This window comes from Pezoporus flaviventris, unplaced genomic scaffold (genome assembly GCF_033815535.1).
Source record: "Pezoporus flaviventris isolate CSIRO_AGI_PZ_B2104156 unplaced genomic scaffold, CSIRO_AGI_Pfla_v1 ptg000070l, whole genome shotgun sequence".
In the NCBI taxonomy this organism is placed as follows: domain Eukaryota; kingdom Metazoa; phylum Chordata; class Aves; order Psittaciformes; family Psittacidae; genus Pezoporus; species Pezoporus flaviventris.
The window spans coordinates 3,428,717-3,451,122 of record NW_026892618.1 but is presented as its reverse complement, the minus strand read 5'-3'; the positions used below and the strand labels follow the sequence as shown (position 1 = coordinate 3,451,122).

The 22,406-nt window shown below is 39.7% G+C and overlaps 1 protein-coding gene across 4 annotated transcripts in view; it reads right to left on the bottom strand.

Annotated features, from left to right (window-relative positions):
* The window catches only part of ITPR2 (inositol 1,4,5-trisphosphate receptor type 2), a 255,174-nt gene that overhangs the window by 46,741 nt on the left and 186,027 nt on the right, over positions 1–22,406 (bottom strand). For all 4 annotated transcript variants that reach the window (XR_009746719.1, XM_061472136.1, XM_061472137.1 and 1 more), the window contains 3 exons: positions 21,622–21,717; positions 20,331–20,450; positions 1,634–1,741 (listed from right to left, as the gene is read on the bottom strand). Coding sequence is in view for 3 of the 4 variants with exons in the window: in XM_061472136.1 (XP_061328120.1) it covers positions 1,634–1,741; positions 20,331–20,450; positions 21,622–21,717 (324 nt within the window). In the remaining variant the exon portion in view is untranslated. The remainder of the gene's footprint in view (positions 1–1,633; positions 1,742–20,330; positions 20,451–21,621; positions 21,718–22,406) is intronic.

Below are 22,406 nucleotides of genomic sequence, written 5' to 3'. Positions count from 1 at the left end.
ACAAATGAGATACCCTGATATAGGGGAGCTACATTTGAAATGCCAAACAAATCTAGGACTGCTTTCAGAGAAAGCCCGGAGAGCATCCATTTGATATAACAGCAATGCTGGGCTGAGTTTCAATTTTCCAGTCTCAGTCCTGCATTAAGCCACACTCCCTTCTCTCTATTAATTCATATTTATCATGTGAACATACGAAAAAAAAGCCTGTCTTAAGTCATTTTTAAGAGTAACATAGTCAAGCACATTTTTGTTGAAAATGAAGGATAATTACATTCATTTCTGCTCATGGGCATATGCATTCTGTAAAATTTGGACATGCAGTTTTGAAGTGTCCTAAGTAAGTAGTTGTATCTCAGGGCAGGAGTTTTGCAACAGGACTATGTGAGTAGCAGCTAACCTTGTAGGGTTAACAAAGCAGCTGAGAGCACATCTTCAATTGTTAGGGACTCAAATGAAGAGGTAAGCTGCATGTGCTGCTAAGCAGAATGACATTTAAAAAGCCTCCCTGAGAACAGAGGCCTACATATCTGCTAAAAGAATAGGCTTTGCAGCCAAGACGTTTTAGGAGATTTCAGAATACCCCAAGAGCACCCAAAATATTAAAATATATTAAAGGACTACTTAGCTGCCCTTTGGACCACCACAGCCATGGAGCTTCCATCTATCCAGTGGTGAGATAACGTGGCCTGTATCAGGCAAAAAGGATGGTGGGAAATAGAGAAGGACCCAGCCATAGCCTGTTTTGATGGCAGCCAGGGCAAAAGGGACCTAATGTGCTTGCATCAAGACCCTACACACCCAAGCTCAGGTCCGATGTTGTGATGGGGCCTTGGATCCCACTGAAGATTAAATTATTGGCCCAGATTCAGGCTGGGCCTGTGTGCAACCATACTGTGCTGTTTTCGTACTTGGCCAGTTTTGGACTTGATACATCATTTCCAAGAGACAAATAACTCTTCTTCCTGCAGTCCCTCACAGCAGCTATCTCTGCACCATGGAAATTCTCCTCCTTATGAAGTCACTAAGGACTAGAGATACTACAGTGCCTAATTCCTACCTTGATGTTTATAATCCCATGACATTTGTAAGAGCACAGTAACTGATATAAGAGTTAAGAACCTAAGTACCTCTGTGGATCTTCATCTAAATCCAATCCATGGCAGGGGTAAAGTTTAAAGCAGACAACAGAACTGATGAACCAAGCCAAGCCTTGGTCTTTTAAACAAAAGTCATACTGAATGTCTACACAACTTCAAAACCTCTTTGTACTCCAGCCAGACTTTTAATTTGATCAGTTAGCATCACTGGCTTTGAAATTCATGACTATTTATTTGAGTGATGTACCATACAAGATTATTCTTGACTTCATGACACTGTCATTATTTCCCTAACAAAACATGTCTGGTAACACACAAGCAAGCTACTGTAATAAGATTATTTGAAGCCACTTTTAATATAGGTGCACTCCTTTTTCTCCCATAGTCAAAAGCATATTATTCAACTTTTTCCTCATAAATAATCTACACCATTTGAATAAGCTTTGCTGCTCTGAATCTTAAAAAGAGTTGATACACTGTGCACAAGATGCAAACTTGTCTCGTATCCAGTCTTCCAATGAGCAATTCTTTACCTCTATCTGTGCCGTATGATTGGCATAATACCTCAAGGCTTCATCTCCTTCATCTGGATCTGACCCTGGTTTCAGCATCTGTTGCAATGTTTTATTGTGACGAGCCAACTAGAAAAAGAAAAAGAAATCTGATTTATGTCCTGCTGCTATGTTTTCAGCTTTATCATCTCCACTTAACTAACACAAATCTTCCTTCCCCCTATCCCCATATACTTACATGCTCAACCCAGTGGGGCTCTCTTCTCAGATAACAACAAAAATGTAATTACTTGGGAACAATAGAAATAATTTAGTCTTAAAAAGTCAGCAGCAAATCTTCAGCTGAGATTTATGAAAGGCAGCTTAGCTTGTAGCCTAGATGGTTTTTGGAGAGCTTTTGACAAATGACAAAGAATTAGGCTGAATGGTTCTTTTCACTTAAGTTTGGACATAAAATTTGCATACCTCTGACTACATAATTACATTTACAATTAAATTTTCTCTGCAATTTCAAATGGCTAAACAATTCTTCACCATGTTCTAGGTTGGTATTTCAGGGCTGCCAAGATAATGTCCATAGCTATTTCAGAGGCAGCTGGACTGCAGTGGAGGGCAAATACATTCCTAACTATACCGTTGATGTTGGTGTACACAGCACATACGTACACGCACAAATATGTATCTCCTACAAACTTTTACAAATTATGTATGCTATATGAGTCATAAAATACATCTATTCTTGTTGAAGAGTAAATATTTTAAATGTTCAATAGCTGCACAAAGGTTAATATTGAGAATGTCAGCAATGCATTTATGGTGTCCTTTAGGTCAGTGAAAAACAAAGACCTAATTACAAGGCATGAGGAAACACTGCTGAAAATGCAATTTCTCCTATATCATTGTGAGTGGTCTTCATCCAGAAATTGCAGTATTTCACCTATTTTAAGTGGGGAAAACTGGAGGAGGAAAGGAAAGGCTATATTACAGACATGATCCAGACTTTAATCACTACACTGACATTACCAGAACAGACTAGACAGAGATGTTAGAAAAAAGGTAGGCACAGGACTCAAAATGACCACAGGAACTAGGCTTTCAAGTAATGATCACCACAGGTGGATTAGGATTGTACTACATGAAATAATGCTGTATGGTGAGGAATTACAAAACAATTGCAGATCTACAAAAAGAGTGCAGAGATCAAGTCTAAAAGTAACAGTGGATGCAAACAGATATTATAATAATCTAACCGGAAAATTATCTCACTTGTTATAACCTATTTGCATGTCTCTTTATCCTCCTTATGAAAGAAGGAGGGGGGACTGATACATGTAAAATCTACTCTATTTGTTCCCTAGACTCTACTAATAAAAATAAATTTTATTCTGAATTTTGATACAAACTTATTAATTAAAGAGGAATAATAAATGGAATATTCAAAAGCAAGAGAAAACAAGAAATAAATATTCAGGAAGAATAAACATACTTCATACAACTTCCTCATGGACAGAAGTCTGCTTGGCCCTGACAGTAGAGCCTTGAACCAATGTGGCTGAACTTCAGCCTTTTATAAAAGGGTCACAAGCAGATATACAGGGAGACATACAAAAAAAATCACATGGGGGTCAACCACAGAGCAATATTCCTTCCATTGATAATAGATTTCGACCTTGAAGAGTTACTTTTTTACTCTTTCTAGCAAATGCATGGATAATCTCATTACACTTATTAATCTTATGCAACTTCCACTTATTTTTAAGACTAAAAAGGTTCTTTAAGACTACCTGACTAGTTATTTTTCACACAAGCCATATAACCCAATCCAGTCAGTAGTCCCTGCAGTATGACAGCAAGATCTGCTTAGCAGCACAACTTGGGAGTTCATTTCCTAGAGGTCTTTTGCATCCCTCTCAATACATGCTCCAGCATCATGGAGAAACAAGGTAAGTTTATGAAAACAAGGCACTTACTATTTAAAAATTCCCTTTAAACAGTGTTACTATTTTTGACTTAGCTTTATTGAGTGCCCCTCTGCTTCTGTACTTACAAAAGGGCAAGTAAGAGCACACAATTCACCTCCTCTGTATCATTCATCATTCTGTACACTACTGTCATGTCCTCTTTTATTTGTCTCTTCTTTAAATTAAAACAATCCCTATCTTTCCCATCCCTCCTCAAACATAAGACTCTCTGTGACTCAATTATTTTCCTTGTCTATCCCCAAATGCCCTTCACTTTGGCTATATCTCTCTTCTTCAAGATACAAACAAAATAACTGACTAGACAGAATGCAATCACACCATGCTTGTAGTGGTGAATTAGAATAACCAGACGCAAATATATTCCCCTTTTTCTATCTTCTGTAATAGGAAGATCTTGGCCTGTATCTTGACCCTTTTTTGTCCAATGTCAACCATTAAGAGTTTGAGTTTTCTAATAAATGACAAGTTAAGGACACATGGATAGCTCTTCTCATATTAAAATTCTGCCAGTTTGGAGAAAGAGACATGTATAATTTCATGATTTTTTATTAATACCACAAAAACGTTCTATAAAGTTGAATTTGTACACAGAATTGGAAACACCACTTTTAAGCCATATGAAATTTCAAGATATTGCTTCATGATACGCTTTTAACTGTCCATAACTTTTACTGTAAAAGTATCTCTCAAGCAATACCAGTGACTTAAGTTCTCTTACCACACAGACTAGAAGGGAAAACTACCTCAGCCTTCTTGTCCTATAATGGGACTTACTAGCCCAGTGTGTTAACAGACTCCTGATGATTTGAGACAGTGCTGATGCATATTCATACATATTTCACTGTCAGGTTTCATATGAATTGCAGCCATGTATTTTGAAACAGCGTGGATTCAGTAATCTTCATTATACTTTATAGACTGTTCTTTCAGGCAGTGACTGTCTTTTGCTGATGTGCATACAGAGCCTAGTGCAACACAGCTGGAGCTTCCCAATGCTAGCACTAGACAAAATGATCTGAAGAACAGACTGGGACCTTTTGTGCTGCCAGCAAAAACACACACTGGAAACAACCAGAGACTGCTGACCAAGCTGCGGGAACTACAGCACATTTCAGGAGGGAAACCTACTTAGAGGTGTCAGCAACAGTGCTAGGCAGGTAAGCGCTCATAACTTTATTTCTTTCTGCTTCTCCATTTCCCTATATCCACTTACTTTCTTTAGTCTAGACCTTCAGAGAGTAACCTCAGGACAAAGAGTCTATTTTCTGCTTGCATTGCAGTTCCTATGTAGGATGGATACTCCTACATTGACACAATAGTAAGTACTGCTAACATTTCTGTATTGTCACAGCTACATTGATGAAAGAATGGTGTGGACAGCAATCTCTGAAAGCTCAGATCGGAAGCAGAGGCCCACAGCAAGACACAGAACAGCTTCAGAAATGCTATATTATTTGGCAACTACAATGTTTTCTGAAGCTTTACTTTCACGATCCTTCCTTTTCCCTGTAATGAGCTCAAAGGCCCACATGGGCAAAGGGGACTGTATCAACAGACTCCTTGACCAGCACAGAGCTTTTTGTGAGCTCAAAGACAGAGCAATGAAAATAACAATGGAGTGACAACTGTGAACCTAAAATATGGAAAGCTTATCCAAGCTTATAATGCAATCTCGGTGACAGTCTGTGACTGGCATGTAAAGGCCATTCAAGCTCTGAATGACATTTTCTTCGTACTTAACTCCTGTGAGGTAGTTATTTCCAAATCTTTCTGGGCAGCTGGAGGACAAGACACTGGATGGGCATGGACAATAGCACTATAATGAAAAGAACAGCCCCATTTATGTTTATAAACCAAAGCTCAGAAATGCATGGCAAGCGTCACTGATACAAAAAATAACCATCTCTAGAGCCTGAATTTGCAAAGAGCCCCCCTCTCCCCCCCAAGTTACTTCTGAGGAGAAAACTCTCAGTCAGTCAGTCATTCACTCACCCATCAACCATGAAGTGACAATATTTTAAATGCCAACACTGTATTTTACTACGCATGAAGACATGTAGGGAAAAGGAAGCAACATCATACAATGGAACAGTGATTTCCAAAGAGGGGATGTCTAAGGCAGTAGTTAGATGAATAAAGATAATTTGGCTTTCAGTCAGTTCCTGAGGAAGGACTGTTGTTCATCTTGAAAGATACTTAAAAAATTTGGAAAATTCTGCAATAAAGCATCAGTACAAAATGTGAAAGATTGAGGACAGACCAAGAATGCTGAAGACATTAATAAAGAAACAGTAGAGAGAAATGACAGAATTACAAGTAATAGTCTAAACTCCTCACACAACATGATTATAAAATCAGATCTGCTAGTCATCTGGGATGCCATATATGATCAGCAGCACGGAAAACCACAGCAGGCCCATCTTTTGCAATTAACAATATACGGGTTTCCTACAGGCTTTTTGTTTTAGAGTCAAGATTTCCTTGAACACAAATGCAGTTATTTAAATGTTCTCAAAGAAAAAGTGATTTAAAGCTGTGAATGTTCACATCATCAGCCTGAAAGTAACTCATTGACTTGGGATACTAGATTGCTTTGCCAAAACACTTATGAACGTATGTGTGCACGTGCGGAAAAATTACTGGGAAAAGAGAAAGTAATTCTCCACTTTTCATTATTTCTGTAAACCATAGCCCCATTCTCTATCTTTACATGAATGTGTTGTAACTGGTCCTAACTTGCAAACTGCAAGGGTCTCCTCTGTGGCCCAGTACTCACAGGAGACATGAGGTATAACTCAGTACACAGCTGAGTGGTTGTAAAAACTGCTGATTTCCTCAGGCTTTGCTTCAGCCCCAGAAAAGACTAGGAGTCTGGGAAATAGGAGGTAGAAACAGCAGGCTGAAACCCCACAAATTCTGAGAGATTTATTTCACTCTCTAGTATTTTGAGACTGCAAACCTGGGGGGTAAAGGTGAGTTTGTATGACTACAGTGCTATAAAGGGATCTACATGCGTGAAGCTTAGCGTCCTGTAAGCAACCAGGGTTTTCACAGGAGTTGGTCTACAGGCAAAGTGTCAAATATGTTAAACCCATTTTCCACAAAAGGCTGAGGGAGTATTACTATAAACTCTTGATAATTGGCTGAGAAACATTAATGAAAACAGTTCCTGTGCCTTGAAATACTTTATATTTACAGTATTACCATTAAGTAATACAAACACCTAAACCAATAGAAACAAAAAACCCACTCATCACAAGGGGAAACCCCAGTCCTCTCACTGAACACTTGTTTTCTGCTTAGAGAGTGAGAAATGTTAAAAAGCTGCCTGGGCACTGACAAGAAAAAAAACAAGGATCAAGAGACAACAGCAAAGAGAAAGTCAAGCAAGTAGCAAACAGGATGGTTGACAGACAGAAGAGGTCAGGAGACAGAAAATAAGATCCTCTTCCTTGGCATGCCAGGGCCTTACCACATGCCAGCTCCCTGCCCAAAGGCAAATAAGAACACTATGAGTGTTCCATCGGTAAACAAGGAGAGAGAGAAAGCAAGGGAAAAGGAAATGTCATCTTAACCATAACTGAGCAGAAATTTTTATTCCAACTGGCTGTACTAACAGTAATAACAACTTCCCAACTCCCCATGTTCCAATCAAAACTGAACAGTGCTTTCTGCAATACACAGGGCAACTTCCTTTCCAGAAGTCATTACAGTTTTATAGAGCGGCACCTTTGCACTCTACCACAAAGCAATCTGTTAACAAACATTAGGAACAGCAGGGATGGAGCAATGGGAGACTCTCAAATCAAGTATTCATTGATTTCATTTAGATGATTATACTGTACAGAGCAAACCAAAAGGGTTTAGAGTTAATCTTCCCCTGATGGCTTGTGGTACATGAGGAGGGCCCTGGGTGGTCCAGACGCTTTGGATTCTGTTGCTGGGTCTTCCATGGCCTTATGTAACCTCTGAGACACCACCTCTCCTGCCAACCCTCCATGTGATGTGCGCTACAAATTGTGCATAATAGTTATCTACCTCACAGGGAAGGGAGAAAAAAAACACTTTAATATTATCACATAAGAGAAACCACCACAGTTAAGTGATCTCTATCACTATTACGTTTGCAGACCCCTTAGGAAATTCACTGCTATTTTTGCTGTGGCTTTGCTGTTCTTTTCTTCCTGATAAAAGCCAGAAGAAGACAAAATGACTTGCTAATATTTCAATGAGCTTCACTTCCATTTATCTTCTTTGTAATTTCTTTTGCAGGCAAAGCTTACTTGCAAAAAAAGTAAAATGCATGTGTGGGGAAAGTTCATGACAGATAAAAAGTGTTGCAACAAACCAAAATTGATTCACGGGGGGTGGGTGTGAAACACCTGCAGGCTTCTTGTAAACTGGCATGGGCAGCTGTGCCTATGGGAGCCAAACCAGCTCAATGCATACACTTGTCACATTTGGATTTATTCATGTACGCTAACAACACTAAACATTGGATGTGGATAGCAGTATGCAATCCAGAGTGTTCCCAACAGGATGACTGCTCTTGTAGACTACCTCCTATGATTACTGTAAGCAAAATTTTGGAGAGCATAGGATGGAAGGAAATAAGGAGATGATGGAAGTACCAGACATGATTAGGGGAACATAACAAGAAAGTTCAATGCAAAAGGAAGAAAGAGCAGAGTAACTGCGACTAACCTTCTTCAGAGCGTACAAGGAAGAAAATCCCAACCACATGCAACTTATACAAAAGGCAGATAAAACACTGCACCCAAACTAAGACCTTACTGGCATGGACACCAGCATTGTACAGACCCAGTCTGAGAAAGACCAAAACCAGCAAGCACATGGATCCCAAATCTGCACAGCATTCACTTCTAAATGCCATGCACTTTATATACACACAAAACGTATACATAAACCTGAGATAAGAGAACTGTGAATGACATACTCTTTTCAGGAACTATTAAAATCCTCTTGCTATCAAGCACTTTACTTTCTAGGTTTCTCTTTTTATTCAGAACAGTGATTCTCTGCAAAATAGCCATCTACTGCTGTCTAATATGTGGCCCTTAAAGAAAAGGAAGGCTAGCACAAACGAAAGGAGGAACTGCTTACAACTGTTATTTTGGGTGCAATGTGGTGAGGGGAACCACAGTTTTAAGTCTTTAGAAGACACTGACTGGGAGTCAACCTCCCTTCCTCTGGCACCAAGAGCAGAGCAGAAAGTTACATGGGTTGATACTTCCAGAATGGGCTCATCCTCTTCTCCAGCATCTACCCAAACTATACAGAAACCAGCTCAGTCTCTGAGACTTGCATTGCTGGCTCCCTCCTCATGTTTTCCCAATATTAAGTCTCATCTTGTAAATTTGCAGTATAGTGCCACAGTGTCTTTTGCATACTGACCCCTTAAGCTGGATGCAGCTCACATATCCAATGTATGATAAAACCGTCAGCTCTGCTATATGAAGGTATGGATTGGAAGACGGCCACTCTACATACGCTGCACTTGTAGAGGCTGGGATTAACCATCTATCAACCTTCAATAAACTACATTAAAGAGGCTTAAGTCCTCAGCTGCAACTTGGTATCATGGCTCAACCTCCATAATTCAAGCATTTGATTATGGCCATTATGTGCTTCTCTCAGTTGCCACTCCAACAGCAAAGTAAAAAGACTGTTTCTAACCAATCCTTGTTAGCATCCCACCTCTTCAGCAGGTATTTCCACAAGACACAAAAAACATAACATGGTCATTCAGGTTCAAAACCATATGAGACTAAAGTAGCAAGTAAACAGCTGAAGCTGCAGTCTGTCAAATACACAAAAGACATTAATTTCCTAACCTCTGCAAGGAGTCTGATGTATATTCTTTCTGAGGTACAAAACAGGACAGTTTCTGAGTGTGGAGATGGACAGGAACTGAGAGATGTCTCCCTCCAAATAATTACAGTGGTGAGATTTTGCAGCTTTTTCAATCATGCTGTTGAGTGCTTGCCTCACCCTCCAATTAGCAGAGCAAAATGTCTCTAAAAAAATCATTTGGAGGCATAGGAACAGAGAGAAGAGAAAGTGAAAAGGTAAGAATCGCTCTTTCCAAGTCTGTATTCTGGCTACTGCCCTCAGGAGTGCACTTTCACCTGGCTCTTATGAAGTTACAGCTCCTGGTGGGAAAGCAAAGGGTAAAAATTTCATCTCTCTCCTCACTAGACATGCACAAATAATGCTGTTCCAGCTAACCAACTGGTGCTCTACAGGCAGACACACAGAAAGAAGAGGCTGGAAAGACCAAGCTCATTTGAGGCTACTACAGAACACCATTCATAAAACCAATTCTGAAAATCCCTGCCCATACCTAAGAGAAGAGGAACCATTTCTTTAACACCAGGTTGATTAGATGCTTATCTAATCTTTCTGAAGGTGTTTCACTCCTGTAAAACTACTGGTAGTCTTAAGTAACTGAGCACCTCACTTTTACTGTAGAAATGCATAATCAGCCATTAAATTTCACAGCTGGACAGTTTAATCAGTAACTCTTAAAGGTGCCTCAGAAAAAGTGCAAGGGGGACCTAATTTTCAGTTTTCAGCACTGTCTTAAATAAAGAGGATGGCAACTGCCATATGCCTATTTGTAGATGGCAAGTTCAGATCTTGTCTATTCTGGAAATCCCTATGATGACTGAGATACCTAATTAAATTATGACATCAGAGGAGATGAGAGTTAAAACTGAACAATTGTGAGGAACCGACATATTTTGACATTCTGTTTAATGCTCTTTATTTTTGTTAACCTGTAATTACTTCAATGACTACTGAACCATTGAGAACGACAAAAAGGTATGTCTTTGTTAGAGAAGATGTCCCACAGGGTTTTAATTAAGGTGTAGGATTTCACAATGCAGATATCAGAGGCCTATTAGAACTGCTCTGATAATATTAAGTAAGACCAGACTTCACTTTCATGGTATTTCCAAGGTTACCCTCACTTTCCCTCAAAACAAACAAACAAAACAAGTTCCTCCTAGCTCAGAGAAAAATGTTTTAGTTGTGCTTTAGATATAAGGAAAAGAGCACTGTGGATCATGTGAAGGTCACCTCCAATGGAAAAGTCCCAGCTCTGCCTCCAGAGCAAGCCTTCATCTACTGTAGATTATTGCATCTCAACACCTGGTGTACTTCGTCTGAACAATGTTAAGTAGCTACGTTACATACATTTCTGAGCAAACAATATATGCACTGCAGTTGAGGGCAACTGAAATCGCAGTCTACTTTGAAGGCTGACTTTGTAAAGATGGCACCGTGTGGTCCCACATTTATTGTCTCTCTGTGGCTTTTAGATTGGGTATACTCAGTTTACAAGCAAAATGATTTTTAATTCTACTTCATGCTCTTCCATGCAATTTCAATCAAAAAGCTGTAAGTCAAGCCATCTTCTTTTCCACCCATATATCATCGCTCTTAATGAAGACTGTGTATGCCAAAGGCAAGCAGGGAGCTCTAGGGTAAGACTATGGTTTAAGAGCAACGGGTCAAGTTCTCTGCTAGTATAAATCAGTATTGCTTGCCTACTTTCAGGGGAGTCATTCCCATGTAGACCAGGGTTTAAGAGCAACAGGTCAAGTTCTCTGCTAGTATAAATCAGTATTGCTTGCCTACTTTCAGGGGAGTCATTCCCATGTAGACCAGCTGAGGACACAGCAAAATGAAGACCCGTTCTTAAAGTGGGAAGCTAAGTAACTGCCCTGCTGAAGCAGAACCAAAGGAAAACCAAAGTCATTCTCAGCCTGTACTGCTTCAGGTAGCAATAACAAGGTGGTATGTTTCTTACTAATACAGGACTGAAAATAGAGCCTGAGAGCAGAGAGTATCTTAAGCAGTATGTGATTGTCCCACAGCCAATTTTCAGAGTAAAACCACAGACTAATGTGAAGATTTCACAATGCAGACATTTGAAAAAGAAAGGATATTTCTTCTAGTGTAATGTTTGGGTCCTGACACCAGTACAACATACTTCCCAATGAGAAAAAAAAATTGTAAACCACAAAACACAAGGACACAGGATTACAGAAGTTAAAGATAGAAGAAGAAACCCACAAAGCAGAAATATTAAGGCCACCTGCACACTAGTGAAATGCACAGTCGCTACAGCCAAACAGGATATATCCCTCATTAATATTACATATAACAAAACACACACACATGTATAATAGATACTTGATCTTACCCTAGAGAAGTAGACCCAGAAAAATGAAAATAAGCTAAAACCTTTGTGGTCAGCCTACAGTAAAAAGCTCTAGTCTGAATCTTAGCACCTATTAACAGCCTAAGTCAACAGGATACCAGAGGGAAAACAGAGGTTCCATGTAGATCCCTATCAAAGTCATGACAGGATTCTGAGGTGAATGCTTCCAAGGAGAAGGGGAGAAAACAGAAAACACTGAAGGACAAGTTGCCAAGGTTTTAACATGAGACCTAACAATGAAGCACAAGTTGCCAAGGTTTTAACCTGAGACCCAAGAGCAGCCACAGACATTTGTTTAATCTTTCAGGTGCTCATTAGTGTCAAGCCCTTGTGGCAGCCTCCATACTGCCTGTCTGTACCATAGCTGGCTGAACATATATTAGGGTTATATACCACCCTAATGAGCCGCAAGGAGGGTGATGTGCGTCATTGGCTTCTGTTTCAATCTTGGCAATCTAAGCGTAAAAGCCTTGCAACAGCTTCTGATTCTGCTGACATTTAATTAGCTGGTGTCATTTTGATGCCATAGCCTGTCTCATCAGGATGAAAACTACAAAACAACATGTGGAGCATAAAAGTTCTATGAGAAGTTTCAGGTCTGGCAGCCAACGATACAAGTCCCCTGACAGTCACTGTTCGTGGGACTGGTCCCCATTAGCCTTTTGTTTTGGCACTGCTATCAGTGAGAGCATCTCTGCTAAGGAGAGAGAAACAAAAAACACCCCAAACAACCCAAAACTGCAAACTTCAGCACAGCCTTACAAAAAAATTACATCATTCTTTAGCTTAAAAAATTCTACCCATCCTGCAGAACAGGAGCATCCCTATTGCACAAACTCACAGCTATTAATCCTGAAGGATGGGTTTATCCTAAAGGATAGGTTTTATCATTTTCCAGCCTCAGAAGTTAGTCTTGTTTATTTAAGTATAGTATAAGTATGTATAGCATTCTCCATTTGCTATCAGGTGCTTGGGAAGACAATCTTCAATAATACCTGCCAATTGCTGCTTCTTCACATCAGCTGCAAAATTTGAAAATGGCCATTGCTACACAAAATGTGACTGATCTATATTTTCACTCAATATAACCAGTGATTATGGTACATCTATTTACACCAGACAAGCTCAAACATTTTTGTATTTTGATCTTTTCTCCAAAATCCTATTCTTATACGCTGAAGACATTGCTTTTTTAGAGTGTACCAGTCAGAGGTGAGTAAAAAATTCAAAAGAACCAAGCTGTTTTGTTCATGAACAGAATCAACTCAAAATCTTTGTCAGTAGAACCTAGGCACTACGTAATGTTTTGTAAAGACAGACACAGGACTAATGGGCTACAGCTCTGTCTTTGAGCCAGGCATCTACTTGAGGCAAAGGATGGGCAGAAAGAGATCAGCAAGCTTCCAGATCACTGAACCAGTGTGATTCCCAGATCTCAGCTCTTCTGGAGGATCCCTGCTAGCACTGAAAGCTGCTTCCTAACTCTTCCAAAGCAAAAAGCTCTGGGGAACTCACAGCTCCCACAAGGACAGAGAGATCTCTTCTAGGTTAATGTTGTGAGCCAGTAATGGCAATACCACCATCAAGGTGCTCTTGCAAGACTTTTCCACTTGGCTTCTGTCTATCTCTTTTCCATGGTATAACCATGATATTATCATTTCAGCCAGTTAATGTCCACTGCAGACTACTTGGGGTTGTAATTGGTTCCACCCATTCCCTATTCTAAATAACCTTCCAGGTGTTTCTTTGCTGTGTCTTACAGAAATGTCAATGCACAGTATTAAGTAATTAATTTCTGCCTTCTTCATCAACACTCATTTTTAAATGGTGAAATTTCACCCTAAATTTAACCCTGACCATTACCATCACTTCTTGCAGAATACTGTTTTGTCTGCCTGAAACAACCCAGCCAGTTCAAAAAGCTTTGGATTCTCATACTAAAGGACAAGTTACATATAGTGATCCTACATCACATCTGGAGGCACAGAATCACAGTGTTACATCTCATGTACATTAAACTATAGAAAATCTGCACCCATCATTTTAAGCAAGCCTTTGCCATAGAATCCCTTGCCCTGACTTGAATTATATGCAAAAATTCACATTTACTTTATAGTGTATGATTTAATAGATGTATTTTATGCATGCACACACAAACACAAAGGAAAAGAAGGACCAAGGTCTAAGTTCACCTATCCAAATGTTAAAATACAGCTAACTGAAGAAAAGCCAGCAGCTGCTTCAAGCTAAACACCAAAAATAACTACTCACAAAAAACCTTAAACCTTACAATACCTCCCTCACGTGCTTGTATCTATTATCTTATGAAATCTCTTCTTGCCCCAACAATCCATAATATTAGCAGCACAGGAAAGTTTATTTGAAATATATACATTAGCATGATCTCTTTAAAAGATTCCTGGAGTACTAATGTGCTCAGTGATCATGCATTCTCAACTGTAATACTGACTAAATGCCAATTTTCCTCATTAGTAAAGTAGCTAGGATCGAATGAGCATAGGAGGAAGCCCAGTGTTGCAGCTAAAGTAAAGCACTGGGCATCTAGCAGGCTGTATTCACTTCCCATGACAGCTAATGACTTGCTGTCTATACCTGCTTCTGGCTTGGTGTCTTTACCTGCAATAGTGGGTAATAACCACCTACTTTAAGAGAAGGGGAAACAAAATTAACAAAAGCTTTAACTGGTCCAAAATACTACAAGGGAAGATTAATTCATTAAAAATTTCTGAAACCACTATTATTATTGTCACTTATTTGTTCTGCTGTTGCAGAACAAATAAATTGTTCTTCATTGTTGTTTATAAGAGACCCATAACCATATAGTCCTAGGCATAGATTTGATGTGGTCCCAGTCCTTGCTGTACTCAAACCTGATGAATACATACAATGACATGCTAAACAGAAATACACAGAAACAAAAGGCTTTGTGCTTCTTAGAACTTTACATAATTGGATAGGTAATTTCTTTAAAACTGATTTTAGTTTCTCCTTAATGAATGTATCATATCCAAGTCTCATTATCAAACCAGTCCTATTTGAAATGTCAAAACCAGCAACTTTTAAAAAATATCCTGTAGCGTAGCCCTACTCCCAAACTACAAATCCATGCCATCACTTATTACCGTTATACTTGCCTAGTTAGCAAATCCTCTTCATGTGTGTACACTAATAAGCAATATACTGCATGAAGTAAACATGCCAATAGGACATCAGTTTGATAAGGCTTGTTAATATCGATAAAGAAATCTTGATTCTGCTAATTAAAATAATAAGAAATATATAAGGCTGAATAACTTTATTTTGCTCAGTCCATTTAAAATTTATACTGGAGAGGAAAGAGTATGACTTGCTCATGATGCCCAACTGCTATGGTACGCTTAGTAGTACCTGCAGCAAGAATCTTACAATTCACAGCAATTCCTACCTCTTTTCCCTTGGTTTATTTCAAGAGCTTATAAATGGAACAACACTTCCAACTGCTTTAGTGTATCAGAAGATAGCCTGCTTCAAGCCTGTGCTTGTTTGTGCTGTATACCTGCATTGATATCATGCAGTGTTAACTACTTCACTTTATGGGGTGGAGGAAATGATTTTTTGTTAAGTCTTGGTGCCACCAGGAAATTATATAAGTAGGTTTGGTACTCCACTGGGGTTTAAATAAGCTTTTAGCTTAACCTCATGAAAACCCCCAAAACAAACCCTTCTACTTCTGTAACCTGGAGGTTAGAACGGTACTGTGGAGTTCCAAGACCTATGCTCCCTCTCCAGCGAGGCATTTAAGCGCACCCTTAAAACTGAGCAGTTGAGTAAACATTTTGCTAGCCTAAGAGCACAGAAGCAGCATCATGAAAGGGGTGACACACTAGGTCAGTACCACTATACTCCTGCAACAGCTTTGGGAACCAGATCGAGGAAGTCACAAGACACTGACAATTTTGTTACAGTATCGCTACTTGCTTCCCTACTCCCCTACCTGCTCACATCCTTCTAGACCAAAGACATGTCTACACACCCCTACAGGCAGAGGAAAGTTTGCAAGCTGACTGGAAGCTATGTGCAGTTATTTCACATTCTTCTGCCCCTCACGAATAAAGCCCCTGGCTGAAAGGTACAGTGCATTAGCTTGGGCTTCATGACTGATTTAGACAGCTTGCGTGTAGCTGAAAAACACAGGGAAACTCCAAAGTACTTTCTGTTAACAGAAGCACATATATACATGCAAACTACAGGAGCCTGTGGTTATAAACAGTGCCTTATCTTACTCCATAGTAAATGTAAAGGAGTCATGAGCCTCACAGGAATCCTGCTGACCCCAAGAAAGCTTTTTTAGTTTACAAACTACTGAAATACTTTGTTATAACTAAGAGGTAACAAGGTCAAGCAGAGGATTTCTTTAGCCTTTTATGAACTCTTTTTCTGGAGGTTAATTATTTAAAAATGTGTTTGTCCTACATAATGCTTTTGCACATAAGAAATGATTATGAAACTTTCTTGTGCTACTATGTCAATAGCTTTTTTAATCACTACAGAGACATCACATCAACATGAAATCTCTTTGTGGACAGCTTTCCTAACTCTGCAAATTAGTGCAGCCTTCTTTAACACCATCTTTTAAAATGACAGCAATAAAAATGCCACACCAATTTATTTTGGTTGAGTCTTGAGAAGAGGAGGTATAAGCTGATGGAAATACCCATAACACACCACTGGCATTCACCCGAGACTACTGTAAGAAATTAGCAATGTCAAGTTCAAGTCTTTGCTCTCCGCATGACATTTGAACAAGACAAGGAATACAGAATCTCCTCCATGGAGATTCTTTCAAAAGAATTGTGGACACTATCTAGCAATAATAGGATGTGACCTCAAGCACCAGCTTGCGTCACTCCTCCACAAGTGGCTGTATAAGAACTATGTCTGGAAGGACTCCCCACCCCAAAGCCAGCCTGCAGAGTGGGGGTGCAGCTCATGGTAGTTCCTCATGGATAAGTCAGTTCTGTTTTCTCTCAATGGTGCTCCCTTCTCCTCTCTGCTCATAATACATCAAATGGGAAAAGTGAGGAGCAGCAGTGTCCAGACAGACTGGAGCCAGTGCAGGGGAAGCAGCACAGCTCTGGCAAGTGGCAGGCTGGAAGAAGATGAAGAAATAAAGGAAAGAAAAGAGAGGACAGAGAAACATGTGGAAGAGACGCGATATATTTAACAGTGTCTTACTATCGTGTCCCAGAGGCTCTGTGCCCACACACCTCCAAAATGCGTGTGTGAAGCATAAGTGTGCACATGCAATTGCATACATGCTCCTGCATATGCATTTGGGATAGGGGTTGGAAGGTTGTAAAGGAGATTCAGTAACAGAAATCTCAGCCTTGCTTGTCACGTATTTATAACTTTCTATGCACTGTGGGTCAATCATTTACAAGAATGCCTTTTGCTTCTGGTAAAATCAACCACAGGAAGGGTAAGGAAGGATGCGGTGGTGGCAAAATGCAGAACCCATCATAGCCCTGAAGAGTACAACGACAAAAACTGAAAGTCTGAGCTCCCCAAAATAAATTATCTCTGTTTGAGGGCTGTAACAGCAAAAAGAGGAACTTTTGGTCTTGGTTCTGCTATTACAAAGGGACCAAAAAGCTGTAACTCAAACAAGTGGTCACAAGCAAGTGTCAGGAAGGTGACTGAAGAGCCACAGTGGATGTAGAAAAAAATAAGTCAGATGAACTGTGAAACTGTAAGGAGTACAGTAAAGAAATAGTATGTGTATCAGGTCAGCTAAGCCAAGAGGAAGGCCCAGGCACCAAAAAGCCACTTTGACACAGCAAAGCGTAAGAGGGTGTTCAGAGGGTGGAGCCACCAAAGGAACCCAGCAACAATGGCCTTACAGAGGAGGGACCATGCTCATATCCTGCCCATCCCAGGGTGAGTGAAAGGGCACACATGGAAAGAGTTTTGTGTCAAGGATCAGCAGTTCTTTGCCAAGAATCATAGCTTTTTATTAGCAGAGAAGAGAGCAAGGCCCCAAATTGCCTGCCCTTCCATTGCTTTGTTTTGATATGGGGCTTGACATGGGTGCAAAGCTACTGTAAACACACACACGTACTGTGTTACAGAAATGAAAGAAAAGGAAAACAGTCCTTTTTTTGTACAAAGATGGATATTTTTACAGCATACAGAGCCAATCATGCCATTTAATTCTACAGAACAGGAAGGAGCTCAGTAAATTGCTGTAAAAATATCCATCCTTATGCAACCAAAATGCCTGCTATGGATTAGGCATTAGGAATAGCTGCGGAGTGGTATCATGGACCTCCCCAGCAACCCAATTATGTATCTAGGGACAGAGCTTAATCTACACCTCAGCTAGCTAGTTTATGCTTGGTAGTGACCTCTTCTGTGAAATGACCCCAGCAGTCACTTCATACACAGTTATTAGGCCTATATTCTACTCCCCCAAATTTATTTTCTTTTGCCACAAAGCCTGTTATGCCATTTAACACAAACTGTAGATAGAAGAGATAAAATACCAGCATTTTGATTTGGCAGGCATTTCAATTTTCATTACAAGCATTCATACAAGGAGTAAAGAGTCATACAAGGAAAGAGCTACAGATGCTTTCTAAAAATACTATCACCCTCAGTGGGTATTTTATGTACAGTCCTACATACAGCACAAAAGTAGAACATGGTCAACTACACCAAAAGCATAGTAACAAGACTTACTTATTTAAATGTGCTGCAAGCACATGATCATAACTCAGTAGCTGTTTTTGCATTCCTTACTTGAAAGAAACATTGCATAATACTAGTGTAACTATAGACTGCTTTCTTTTCTTTTGTCCATTGAGTATTCAATGCCTAACAACACTTAATAAGCACAATGAATATAGAACACTCCCTATCCCCATCTGTTTATTTCTTCTTAGGAAAAACATTTTTATTAAATCTGGCCCTTATATGAAGCACCAAGTGAAACACCAAATCATTTATGATATAATCAAGAAATACATGGTCTTTATTTTTTTTAACTAAAAACCCCTTCTCAATACTCTTAATATAATTGAAAGATAAGCTGCTTTTTATACCAACTGCTCTGAAGAATTAATATCCTACTAAATTAAAACCTTCAGTGTACATTCTGCCTTTACCAGTAGAGAAGCAAAAGTGATCAGAAAAAAGCTTGAGGGCCCTACAACATAATTGAAAAGGAGAAAACTTTAAAAAGGATCTGTTTTTCTTACTGGCTAACTAATGTATCTGAAACAATAGGAATCTCCTCAATGCAAGTTCACTTGGTCTAGCAACTGAAGCTACTATTTAAAATACACCAATAATGGTAACGTGATTTAGGCTCTGACTGATATAAATGAGCTGTTCATGTTAAAAGAAGACAAAGCTAAGTGGACATTAACTGTCTTGCTCTATGTTGTTATTTCACACGAGCAGAGCCTACCAAATCTTGTAGAGTGACTACACATACAGTGAGACTGCTCACCTTCCTGCTCTCAGCAACTTGCCAAATAAAGTCATGTTGTACACAAACATAAGCCAGAAATCACATGAAGGGAAAACTCCCCTTTCTGATCAGACATGTTTTGTGTGTGACAGTGTGCTCCCTTGCCCTGCCCTAACCCCCCCTCCCCATCTGACCTTTACTTCCCATAACCCTGCTCAAGTGATAATCACCACAGGCAGTCATAATGGATGCATCTGGCCATGATGGCTGCATTCAGCTCAAAGTGGATTTGGGGAGACAGATAACAACACAATAGCCAAGGGCTAATTTCTGCAATGCACCCACCTAACCATAGTGCTGCTCAAGGTCTGACTAAAGCCATGTTTGGAAGAAACTAAGAACTGTAGTCAGTATGCAAATATGACTAAGCCAACTATTTTACTCCATAAATAGTGGACAGCCATGGGCCTGTTGAGCTTTCCTACATGGCACTGGGTTGCACACCAGGATCTCCCCTTGAGTAGGGACACTTCTCAAAGTTACTTCTCAAGACTGAGAGATTCCTTGACACAACAGATTCTTGTTAAGTGATTAATAGCACAGTAAATTTTGAAATCTTAGCTAAATGATATGAAGGATTGATTGTACACATGTAATTCCTTAGACATAAACCATTGACCAAGCCTGGAACTAACTCTCGATCCAGTTGTATCTAAACTCCCCTCTGAGTAGTTTCAAATGCAACAGGGTTTGAAACAGGTTTCTGAACCTTGTGACTCAATGGAAGAGTCTCCCTGACCCTGGCCTCTATGCAGTAAACGACCAAGTGCACCTTGCCATCGAATCTTGTTAAACCACTGTCACATTTACTATCAAACTTTGTTAAATTGCTCCTTTGTATCAAGAAACACATGAATAGTCTCTTATCAGTAAGGTGCATCACTCCGTTCACAACAGTGTGGAGTTTGATCATGTAGAGCTTTTCTGGAAGCAGTCACAAAAAATAAGACATACCTGATGTGCCAAAATATAGATATTATGGCCAACATCTTTTGGGGAGATACCATCATCTCCGTTCTCCTCCTCGTGGTCACATTCAAGGCCTTGGTTATAAGCATTCTTCATCACATCCACCTGTAATACAAAGCCAACCAGGGAGAGATGAAATAAATGTAATTCTCGGGGAAAAAGCACACTGTGTTTGAACACACATGCTTTGTTCAGCTCAAGCCTGGTTGGGTGCCTCGCAGCTCTGTGAGAAGAGTGAGCAGTCTAAGAAACACTTTCTGAATAAAGACAAGCTTGAAGTATTTATGAACTCCAAACTGCGCCATTCCTCATCAGTAAAACTGCAATCATGAGAAAGGTGCAGGAATGCTGAGCCTTTTAAACAGGTATTTTCACAAACACTTTTAAAGACAAATCTACAGATATGGCAGGTAGCGTTGTACAGCATTTAGAGTCATGATCTCCCTCTGGCTAGAGCAGGCCGACACATCACTCAGCATTCTCTACACAGCTCAGCAGTCAGAAAAAAAACCAAATAAACCAAAAAGGAAAAGAAGATACAGACCTGGGCAGGGTGCTGGGGAAATTCCAAAACATTCAAAAGCCTTCTACAGGACCAGTAGGAGAAAATCCTCCATTCCCCACGCAGGGTCTGATCCTGCAGTTGCACCTTAGTGATGGTATTATCATGCTGACATGCCACCTTGGCGATGGTGCCCCAAAACAATCAGGCTACTGAGCTTTGCCAAGGGGTATAGCTGATGCCCAAAGATCTCCCCACCACACATTTTTTTCTGTCACCGCTGTTGTATGGTCAATTGGATTGGAAGCAATTTCTTCAGATTTCCAACCTATTCAAAATTCCTGGAGAGCATCATGGTTGTTCCAAAATACAACTGTTTGTAACTCTCTTTGTTCATATAATATATATATAATATACATATTAGATGTCTCCGCACACATTTCTGTTAGAACTGTTTCACTAACTGTACAAACCTAATTTGCCAGCTCCTGACAAAGTGTACGCAAAGACAGTCTACCAGAGTACGATAATTCAGGCAGGAAACAATTAGAGAAAAGTGCTTGGAACGGATAAAAATAATGAAGTCGTAAAGACTGAAATCATGCATGCTTGATCCTTCTAAAGGACTTTTTGTGAATTAGTACTATCCTGATACATTGTGTCACCATATGCTGCCAACACTTTTCAGCTTAGATGCAGATAATTTTAAAAATGTTTTAATGACAATTTTTTTTTTCAGCCAAAAGATTTATGAATATTCAGAAGTTTTCTCACCAGTTCCCTTGGTCTCATGTTGAAAAGGATTCTTTCTGCATTCTCACTGTCGTGCCTGCTTTCCATAATAGCCAGCAAAAGCTTGGAGGCATTGTTCTAGAGATACAAAACCACGTTAATGCAAATTTGAAATCTATTTCATGGATTAATGACTCTTGCATTTGTTTTAATTGAGATTACAAGGACCACTTTTTTAGCAGATAAAATTTTAAACTACTTCCATCTTTTATTTTACTGACATATTTAAGTGGGGTTTTCTCCCGTTTGAATGTCAGCGTACTGTAAGGCTAACAAACCCTGCATGTTACATTGGAAGAAGTATTTTAAATATTGAAAAATATTCTCCTTAAATACAGACAGGGGAATTAGGCCATTCTGGGAGAGGAGACTGGGAACTGAGAGAGAATACAGGAGAAAGGAACCTAGGCTTGCCAACACCAGAATGAGATATGGACTAAGAACAACAGATGAGAAGATGAGACTGGGACTGGCTGAAGGAGAACAGGACTCCACATGAATTTTTCAGTAACTCCCCTTTCCTTTTGCTCCAGAATCAAACCAGGACCATCCGTTGGAAAGGTCTAATCAGACTCTTGACCTTGCAGCCTACACTGCAGAAGTTTAATGGGCACAGTGAATGCGACCAGGTAGAGGGAAAGGATAGCATTTTGATTAAGACTCCTAACAAGCTGCTGCTCTGAAGAACTGGATGCTTCCTTCTCTATTGCAGTATTCCCTTACAGTGGTGACCAAATCAGTTGTGGTAGCACTGGTATGATCTCCAA